Below are 10660 nucleotides of genomic sequence, written 5' to 3' on the forward strand. Positions count from 1 at the left end.
TCAAGCGCAGTGGGCGGAGCTCCCGTGTTAGGGACCGACCCGGAAGAGGAAAGAGAGCTGCATAAAAACACGGAATGATGACCTATATATCCTGGAAACAAGATTGCAATGTAGAAAGTTCTCGGATTTGTTATAATTGAAGCTCCATTAAGATACGTTGATAGTACTTTACATTTTTGATCAAAGAGATATCAATGTCAATGTATGGGAAATTTTTCTTAAAATTTGTTCATGTATTGTTTTGCTCCATTTTTCTGTGCATTTGGTGCAATAAACCTTTTGAATGTATCTTGAAGAAAAAACACGGATGATTTATCCCAATACAAGTTTCATCTTTACACTTTGGAATTTGTCTCTTCCATCCAAATCTGGGAAAGGCATTTTTATATGACTCTCACGCACCTGCCCGGACCTGACTCCCCAACAGAAACTCGTCTTTGGAACGCTAGGGTTTTGATCGCGCGAATTAGAGCAGGGCATGGTACAAAGATTGTGAACGCTGATGGAAGCCTAGAGGACCAATCACGGCGACAAGGAGGCAGGTACAATGGGGGTTAAAGGTCGGACGGAAGTTCCCGCAGCTTCCGGTGGCCGCTTGAGTGTGTGCTATGGCTAAACATCACCCAGACTTGATCTTTTGCCGCAAGCAGGCTGGTGTTGGTGAGACCGCTTCCATGCGCTCGGCTCCCTGGGTGGGGGTGGTCTTAGGAGCTGGGGAGTCCGAGGTTTCCATCTCTTTCTAGGGTCTTGCTTCGGAGGTGCCACGTTTCCCGCCTCACGGTCCGCAGTGTAGGCGCGCGCGGGTTTTGTGGCCTGTGATGAAAACTAGGCGGTGGCGCTCTTGCTGGGAGCCGAAGGCGGGCGACCGGGGTGGGGTCCGGAGAAAGTTTTATTGCCCAAGACCTGGGAGGGGCTTTAGGATGGTGTGGATTTGGGAAGTTTATGAGGGATGGATGGGTCAGGGCTCGCTGCAGTCCCTGCTCCGATCCACACCCCAAGCTCGAGGATGTTTTTCTCTCTTCATCAAACCTTTAATGCTAATTGTACTCTTTACTTTGCAGCCATCGGAAGACTGTGTGAAAAATGTGAGTCGAACACGCCCTCCAGAACACCCCACCCCGGCCTACTCACAGTTTCTGTGGAATCAGCAAATGGGCATTTGCTGTGGGGCCCCAGCGGGCCTTGAGTCATTGCGCCCGGAAGCATGTAAACACTGGATGCCAGGCTGCAACCAGAGGCCCCCTCCACTTCCCCACTCCAACTTGCACATTTTAGACAGCGTTTAGGTTTTGAGAAAATCTCTAGCTTTGGACACAAAGTAGCACGACCTGGTCTCCAACACAGTTTTTGCCAGTAATTGTGTAGACTTATCACCTACCCAGTGCTGTTCTAAGCCCTTTACATGTTAGTTGATTAATGTTTCCCATGTATTGTGGGGATGGACGCTAAGTAAGCCAAGTTTTGTGATGCCAAAGTAGAGTGCCCCAGAATCACTGTCAGGAGACTCGTGTGTTTCCCCATAGCAGGAGGAGGGCAAAGGACTTCAGGTACTGCTTGTAAGTGGGCATTACTCCATTCTCTTTTCCTCACAGGTGATGGCAAATGCGTGATCTGTGACTCCTACGTGCGGCCCTGCACCCTGGTGCGCATATGTGATGAGTGTAACTATGGCTCCTATCAGGGGCGCTGTGTGATCTGTGGAGGCCCCGGAGTCTCCGATGCATATTACTGTAAGGAGTGCACCATTCAGGAGAAGGATGTGAGTATGTTCTAAGCTTTCCGTTTGATCTTTCCTTTTATTTAAAAACACTCCGCTCTCCATGACAAACTCTTATGATCTGTGGAGATTAGTATGTTCAGCTAGTCATCTAGGTTATAATTTTTTCAAGTTCTTTGAGCCCAACTGGGTGTAGTCCAATAAAAGGCAGTTATTTTCCATCAAGGGCAAAACTGCAAGAGAAGCATTTTGTCAACACCAGCAATTTGGAAAGCCCTCTCTATTCCTTTGATGTCTCTCTTGATTTTTTTAATTCAGAAATAATGTCCTATATTTTGTAAATTCTAACACAGTGCATGGTGTGTGATAGCCACCAATTCTCTTTGCTGTCATTAAGGACTGTTTGGGTAGATGTGGTGACATTTGAATTTGGGGAAATTCAGGTTGATTTCAGCTAAAGAATGCCTTTGGTTTGATATTGTGGAATTGATTCTGTTGCATGACATTTGTGTCCCTTGACACTGTGTGGTAGCAGTGGCCAGTTATTCACTTCCTTGAGCTTGATAGAGAGGACTTATAGATCTATACTAAGGGCGAGTTTTACCATTTTTCCTTAGCAGACTTCTTGGGGGAAGTCTCATGAACCAGCTTGTTTTTTTCTTATGACACAATAAAAGAAAGTGTTATACAGTACGTAGGCTAGTGGAAAGTATCTGGTTACCTAATCTAGGATAAGGCAAAAGATACATAAATCTTAATATTCCCATGAGTAAAGAGTAGGTAGGTTATAGATGTTATCTCGCTTATTCTTTACAATAGTTGTGTTAAATAGGGATTATTAGCCCCATTTTACAGCCCCTCACCCAGCTAAAAAGTGGCAAGTTTAGTCAGACTGTCTGACTAAACCGAGTGGTGTCCCCATTACACCGAGTTGTCCTTCTGTAAATCTTTTTGGTAGGGTGTGTCCATGTTGAGGAGAAATAACCCAGCCACTTCAGCAGCCTGCATTTCGGTCCTGTCTAACCTCAGTAAGTGGGACTTAGCAAACCAGATAAAACTGTTTCTTACACTATTAAGTCTTCTGTTATTTAGGGAGATGAGAAGAGCCATCGATAAAAATACGAAAAACATAATTTCGGTTGGTGACTTGAACTTCCCTCATTACCTAAACTCTGATTTGCACTTACCTTTGCCTGTCAGATCATGTCCTGCTTGATTTGATCCGCCAGCTAGGTGACACTGCTTTAGAGGAGTGATCTTGGTTTATATTTGTGTCTCCTTTTCCCACTTCTTGGTGTAGTTCCTGGCATGTAGTAGGGTAAGCATGGGACACATTATTGGTGCTGACCTTATAAGTCATCCATAGACATTCCCCCTACAGACTGTCTGGTACACAGTAAGTGCTTGGTAATTATTTAGCATAGAAGCAGTGAAACCATGGTAAGACAACAGTAGTGAAAAGAAAGTACAAATCTTAAACTAGCCAGAGAGTCTATGAAGGACATTTTCTTGAACTTGGGCATGGTAGTAGCTAGAGTTCTTATCTGCCATAAGCTTGCAACGAGAGAGTGCTTAATAAATGTTAATTGCTGTCTGACTCGTCTGCATGTGGTGTGTGACCTGATACCTTTGGATCCTCATGCCTCATTCTGTCCCTCAGCATTCTTCTAGACATCACTTCCCCTACTTCACATTATGCAAGAATGTTCTGGGGATATCTGAGAAGGCACCTAGCTCACATTTACTCGGCAATAGTTTCCAAGGAACACAAAGCAGTCCAGTGACATGATCCAGCCTCTCAGCCTTACAGATCACCATGTAGATTAAGTGCCTAGACTTTTTCCTATGCAGAAATCTTCCCACAACCAGAGCAGCCCTGTTATTGTTCTCTTCCTGCAGCGTTCATCATTTTGAAGGGCAGTAGACCAATAAACAGCTGGGTGTCTCTCGAGTGTTTCAAAGCTTCAGGAATACTGAGGAGTCAGAGATAATACCTCTGGGTGTTACTGCCAGAGGACCGATTGGCAGTTTTTTCTAGTGCAGCAACATCTCAATCCCCCTTAGCTCCTGATTCCTTTACTCCTTTTACTTAAACCATTTTCCTCAGCTGTCCCAACCAGAAAACCAAAATAGCAGCTAACATTTGTGGAGCTCTTGCTGTGCGCCAGGTACTGTGCTGAACAATTTTCTGAAAATTCCATATGATATAGATGAGGAAATTAGGCTCAGAGATGTTAAGCAACGTGGCTCAAGGTCGTATGGCTAGTAAGTGGCAGATCCCGAACTAGAACCCAGATCTGTCTAACTCAGTGTTGCTCAACGTTTTTTTTTCATTACTTCCCCCCTAAGGAGAATCGTTACAGTCTTAGATTAAATGTAAAACTTCCCTTCTTACCAAGGAATTAAGTACCAAGGAAAAAGATTTGGTTGGGTAAAGATGCGCTTATCAAAGATGTTTTTATCCGCTTTGAGGAAGCATAGCCTAACTCAAAGCACTTACCTCTCACCACCTCCCCATGTGGTTAAGGATGTGCCTCTTGCTATTTCTACCATTGTCTTCTCCCCATTGAATTGAACAGCAGAGCAGTTAGACAGATGCGAAAGATGCTTGGTACTTTTCAAAGTTAATTGACAAATTTATCATTCTCTTTAACTGCCTAAACCATTGGAAAGTTTTGGGTCTTGCCTCTGGGAAGCCCTGTTAGAAGAAACACCAGACTGGAAGGCAGAAAGTCCATGGTCAAGTCTTGGCTTTGCTGGTAACGTGCTGTGTGTGGCTTATCTACAAAAAAGTTAGTAATCCCTGTTGCGTCATGGATGCATTTACTGAGAGCTTGAAGGTCTTTACAAATAGTTTCAGATAGAAAACGTGATACTACTCTCAGGTCCCAAACCAGTGTTCACTCTAGTTTTTACATCATTGGTATTCCTTGAACAGTTGCTAAAAGAATGAACAGCATTTAACCTTCAAGTTTCTGTTAATAAAGCCGGTCTTGCCACTGGCACCTGTTCAGAATTCTGTGCTACCATTTGTAAGAAATAGAGATGTGGACTCATTTTCAGTAGTTGTGTTTTTCTGATCCTAAAATTTGTAAATTGCCTTTTCCTGCATTACAGTTCTGTACAGATTTCCCTTTGGTGTGTCATATTTTGGTACACGATTAGTGTTGGTTTTAAAGTTTTCCTTGCAAGTCCTGGGTATTCACCACTGGTATAGGGTAATTTTTTTTTTGCTTTTATTTATTTTAAGTGTATTTTTCCAGGACCCATCAGCTCCAAGTCAAGTAGTTGTCTCAATCTAGTTGTGGAGGGCGCAGCTCACGGTAGACCATGTGGGAATCGAACCGGCAACCTTGTTAAGAGCACTGTGCTCTAACCACTTAGCTAACAAGCCGCCCCCAAGCATAATTTTTGTAGCTTGCTTTCCTGCCGTAGAATGGGCTGGACACACAGTCTCCTCAGGAAGGAAACCCAGAGGCCCCGAGTTCTCCTTGGGGTTGCTGCCACCATGCCCAGCTTAGGGTTCCCCTGATGACGTGGTATTGGGCATATAGTATAATGGAAACAAGCACTTGACCGTCTAATGTCTCCTTTTTTGTGAAATTTTGGAAATTAGTGGCCATAAAACATATACCAGTGGCATTCCATTCAAGCCACAGCTGCCTAAAATAAAAATTTAATGGGAAGTGTGTCCTCTGGAAGGACTGAAAGACGATGACATTTTTAGTATTCATGCATACAGTTGTTAAAAGAGCTACCATGAGGCAGATATTAGCAGGTATTTTTAAAATGCCTTCTAGCTCGCCTTGCAGATATTCTCCTGTACCACCCTCCAAGGTTTCTTAATAGTCCTTCCATCTTCCTTTCCATGCTCTACTCACAGGCATATCCAGCAAAGGCCAACCAGTTCCAAGGTGCACATCCTCACCTCTCACAGCATGGGTAGAATTTGGGAACAACCACGAGACCCATCGGAGATGTATAGAAAATAAAAAACGGGAGGTTAGGCAAGAAAACAGGAAACCTGTGAGAGTCAGCGAGAGAAAATGCCATAAAAGCCAAAGATCTAAAAATCCAGTGCATTGGTTTTCCAACTCTTCTTTTTTAATATGTACAGTCCTATCTTCAAAAAATAGCTTACACAGAAGCTGTGTGTGTGTTTGAAGCGTTGGAAGCATTACGAAATTGCTGATAATTTGGTTTTTACAATTTCTTTTAACTTACTAAGAGCTGACTGGATGCTAGGCACTCTTCTAAGTATACTTCTTGATTCTTAATTCTAGGAGGTAGGATCTGCCATTGTAATAACTGTATAAGTGACTAAAAAGAGCTACAGCGCGGTTGTTAACTTCTCAGAATTCAGGCAGCCCAGCTCCAGAGCCTACCATTGTAACCTAAGCTATGAGTGAGAATGGAGCTGCACAGATTGGGGGTGGCCCCTCTCAGGACTCTCTAGGACTCTATACATAACAGTTTGTAAACATTGACCAGACCCCTTATTTTACAGTTGAGGAATATGAATCCAAAGAGAAGTGACTTACCCACAGTTGCACAAGTCAGGAGATACCCTAAGCCTAAACAGGCTTGCAATTTCATAGCATCTCTAAAAGGCGTCGAGCACTGCTGTGTTTAATATCAGGCTACCTTGGGCCAAGAAGAGGCAACTTCCCTCCTTTGCACCGACTTTCAATACAGATGACATGGCTTACTAGAGTTCACCAGCAAAGCCCTGGTAGGGCTGGGCCCACAGCCTGGCTCCCTCAGCACAGCAAATTCCACAGATGGTAATTCTCAGTGTAATACGTGGTACCTGTTTTCTAGAAAATCATGAAATGTTTCTGTTGGCTTCGTGTGTTTTCCGAGATTTTTTACAGTACTGATACCAGTCCCTGGAAAGAAATCAGCTGAACTAGAAATGAGATGTCTAATTCATTCCATAGCCCAGTGGCACAGGAAGCAACCTCCTTTGACATAGATAGTTAATAAAATCATCAGACCTGTGAAGGTTTTTTCCAGTAGCAACTCCCTCAGTTTTCCTCCCATCGTCCCAGATCAACTGATGGAGTCATCATTTGTGCAGAACAAAGCTTCCCAGGGGCTTCACTGAAACCACTCAAGCTCACAAAATGGCTGGGGGCAGTAGGGTGTCATTACAAATCAGAGTAGTGACCGTCAGCAGCCAGCCAGCTAGCACAGGAGCACCCTTCCCCCAAGACCGTGTGTCAAATTAAGTGAATTAATGAGGACACATCAAACCCAGTATTCTCTCCTTATGATATTTAAACTGAAAGGTACTATTTCCTAATAGGATTTTTTCCCTTGGTGGTATTCTCTCCTTGGGATAGTGGAGGAGAGCTTGATCTGAAGATAATTACTGTTTCTTAACCTTTCACTTGAAACCCCTTGGACATCTTAAAAGTTTTAGAGTCTACCTCAGCTATATCATACTAGCAACAGAAGTGGGCTGAGAATCCAGTATTGTAAGTGCAGGCCACTGGATCGAGGGTAGACAGGCTTTGGGCGCCTTCTAGGTTCTTGGCAATTGACTCGGCAGTGATCAAATAGGATAACTAAACTGGTAAGATGAATGGCTAGACCATTAATCCAAAAGTTATATTTATCCTAAGGCCCTCTCAATTCATGCTCAAGAGATTTTGAACAACTTTTCTCTTCTTCTGTTTTCCAGAGAGATGGTTGCCCGAAGATTGTCAATTTGGGGAGCTCTAAGACAGATCTCTTCTATGAACGCAAAAAATATGGCTTCAAGAAGAGGTGATGGGTGGGCAGCCTCTTCCTCCCCCCATCAAGCTGCTGCAGCTCCCAGAAAAGACACCTGCTGCCAACAGAAAGGGAGTGGAGCACAGTACCACCCAGTTGCCTGTAGTACACTGGCCCCTTTACACCCTTCTGTCCTCTCACCCAGACAGTGTGGTAGGAATGGAAAAGGATTCTTCTCCGAGCACTCTGGCAGACCGTATCGGAGAAAAAACTGATAGATTAGTTCATGGCTTGTCTTGAATTCAAGAAGCAAGAGTCTGTTTTCCACATGGATAAGTTCTCTCGACACCAGGAGCTTCTGAAACAGGAATAATACCATTTCCACCTTCTGATTGAGGAGTCGACTGACACCACCCACAGTGAGAAACGTGTTCTTACAGCAGCTCTGATGGCAGCGGCCTTGATGAAACATCTGCAGTGTGGTAGGGAGTTCTCAGAACAATAAATGTGGGCATTTAATCCTGTAACACTTACCAGGTGGTGCTGGTTCATGTTATTTTTCTTCTAAGAAATTGGAAACCCTTTCTGTTGCTATTGTATTAATAAAGCAGGTGTTTATTTTCTGGTAGTCACTGTCCCAATTTAAGTTTTACCTCTAGGAATTTATTTTAGTCATCCAGGAATTTGTGATTTAAAATAGAGGTATTAGGATTCATTGAGCACCTGAACCTCTTATTAACTACTGGAAGGAATTCAAAACCATCCAGGCCTTTCATTGGTAAACCAGAGTCATTTTTAGAGGCTTTTTTTCTTCCTGTCCAACTTTCATTTTGAACTGAAGAGATAGCTTCCAGTAATGGGGAAGGGAATGAGACAAAATGTATTCACATCAGTGAGTTAGGAGAACTGAACTTTGTTGATTGGGTTCATAAAATGCATACATACTCGCATTAAGGATTTTTTAAAGTAAATTGACAGAGTAAGGGCAAATTCAGACATACCTTTATGCTAACTCAACTGTCTGTACTTTGTGCCCGCTAGACGTGATAGAAGGGTACCCAGAAGAGCTAATTCTTTCATAATTTGAGCCGTCTAGACGGTCAAGTAGGTGTTTTAACACCATGGATTTGAAAAAGGTGAGTCCTGAGGATCCAGGGACTTGGCCCAAGGTTATGCTGCAACTTGGTGGCAAAGCCAAGAAAGAAATGAGTCTTCTGACTTGTCAGGGTTTTGGTTTGGAACAAAACTCTTATTTGTGATGTACTGAGTGTCCAAAATTGAATTCAGATAATCTCTGCCTTCAGGAATTTAATAAAGGAGCCTGCCAGAAACAGATAGTTCCAGTATAATCCAGAGGATGCACAAAGGAAGGGTTTTTTTGCCCAGCTTGGGGTCACCTCAGGAAGGCTGGGGGAAGGTCATGGCCACAGGGCTAAAGATAGTCCTTCAGGCTTCCCCATCTCATCTGCCACCCCCGTTCCCTGCACTCCAGCCCCTGGGGCTCCTTGCATTCCTGAAAGTCTATCCAGCCTCAGCGCCTTTTTCCCTGTTAATCCCTCTGTAATGCTCGGTCACTCCTTTGCTCAGCGAACTCCTTTTCCTGCAGACTTAACTAAATCTTTCCTCAAGGATGCCTCTCCCAACCCCCACCAAAGTTAGTTCCCCTTCTACTCTAGGACCATAAGCATTTTGTTTGTAGCTTTGGGTAATGACTGTTGGCTACTACCGGTCGGCTGTGTTCTGGGGTGGCAGGAACGAAGTTGGTTCTGCCCAGCAGATAGCAGGTGCTCCATATTGAATGAATGATTGAAGTCAAGGAATCCAGATAATAAATTGGGCTTTAAAGCATATGTTTTATGCTTTAGGGGGATGGCCAAGGGGGTGGGGGTGAGCAGATTAGGGCATTTGTCGGGGTCGGGGGGCTGGTGCCATCTGAACAGGGGGATGTGTTTGGGGAGCTCTCCAAGCAGTTCTATGAGTAAAGCATCAGGTGAGGCTTATGTTCCAGAGAACAGATCATTTTCAGATTAGAATTGAAATTTGTCGTTGATCCTATAGTAACTTTAGTTTTAATACGTAACATGAGTCAAAATATATTGCCAAAAAAACAATTGAGTTTTTAAAATTTGCTTCTTAACCACCCCGGTCCACCTAACATCTCGCATCCACAAATGTTCCAAAAGCTACTCCTTAGTTTCAAAAGAACCCCACCGTCATTGTGCTCCGTCATCCTTAGCGTGTAGGCCTCTAGAAGGTCATCCATGGAAACTTGTAGGATGCCAAAGGGCATATTCCCTCCACACTGATCAGCAATGGGGCAAGTTCAACCTTAGCCCACGGTGTCCCTCTGAACTCCACTGCTCTGTCACCTAGTTTCATAATCCCGTTCTTGGTTGGCTTTAGTTCAGAGACAAAGAGAACAATGCAATGCAATGAGTGAGTTTTGAATTTAATTAATGATTGTCTACCTTGGACTTGAGAATAATTCCTTTTTGGTTGTACAAATTGGGGATAATGTTTGTACGAAATTCTGTGGGGAAAACATCGCTTGCAAGCTATATTTTAAGCTCTTAGTAGTATATAGTTCTGTGAAGAGAATTAGAGGAATGAGCTGTATATGGCCCTAAAAAAAATCAAAATCGTCTTTAAAATCACTGGTGTTTTTCTCCATTGTTGAAATAAGCTCTACCTACATAGATGTTGAAATAATTCAACTCATCATGGCCAGCCTGAGAAAGCGGTTCCCTTTTCTGGATAAGATTATTGCTACTATTAAGTATTCAATTCTGGGTTCTAGAAGGGATGGGTGTCTTGCTTCCAGCTTCTCGAGTATACTATATACACATAGTATTTTAATCTCCTTTAAACATTGCACTTACTGAATTGCCGTTGCTCAAAAAAAAGTACTGAGTAATGTGTGGACTTCATAATCAGACCTATATTGATTTCTGCTCTGCCATTGACCTTTTGTGAGTCATTTAGCCTCTCTCTGCTGCTTTTTTCTTATCTGTTAAATAAGGCTAATCGTGCCTACCTCTTCGCGTCCTGGGATTAAATTTGACCTTGTATTGTAAGTGTCTGACCTTTACTGGGAAGGCTTTACATAAGTGGTTGTTCTTTTACAGTGGATCCCCACTTCACAGAGAAACATTTAAGTCCTGGCATTGAAGGTCCTCCAAATGGTTCCCTGTCTCCCCTACCCCCCTCTGCTTCCTCTCTCTGCTC

General features: G+C 43.4%; 1 protein-coding gene across 2 annotated transcripts; it reads left to right on the forward strand.

Annotated features, from left to right (window-relative positions):
• Positions 1-103: 103 nt before the first annotated feature.
• On the forward strand, positions 104-8063 carry PHF5A (PHD finger protein 5A). Of its 2 annotated transcripts, none has more exons than XM_033118268.1 (4): positions 104-538; positions 1062-1085; positions 1593-1759; positions 7404-8063. In XM_033118268.1, the coding sequence occupies exons 1-4, from the start codon at positions 388-390 to the stop codon at positions 7491-7493; spliced, it is 432 nt and encodes a 143-aa protein (XP_032974159.1). In that variant the 5' UTR covers positions 104-387; the 3' UTR covers positions 7494-8063. The 2 variants fall into 2 exon arrangements, with proteins under 2 accessions (XP_032974159.1, XP_032974160.1); XM_033118269.1 differs by lacking the exon at positions 104-538 and adding an exon at positions 561-660.
• The last annotated feature ends 2597 nt before the right edge of the window (positions 8064-10660 follow it).

Source organism: Rhinolophus ferrumequinum, chromosome 10 (genome assembly GCF_004115265.2).
Source record: "Rhinolophus ferrumequinum isolate MPI-CBG mRhiFer1 chromosome 10, mRhiFer1_v1.p, whole genome shotgun sequence".
NCBI classification, from domain to species: Eukaryota; Metazoa; Chordata; class Mammalia; order Chiroptera; family Rhinolophidae; genus Rhinolophus; species Rhinolophus ferrumequinum.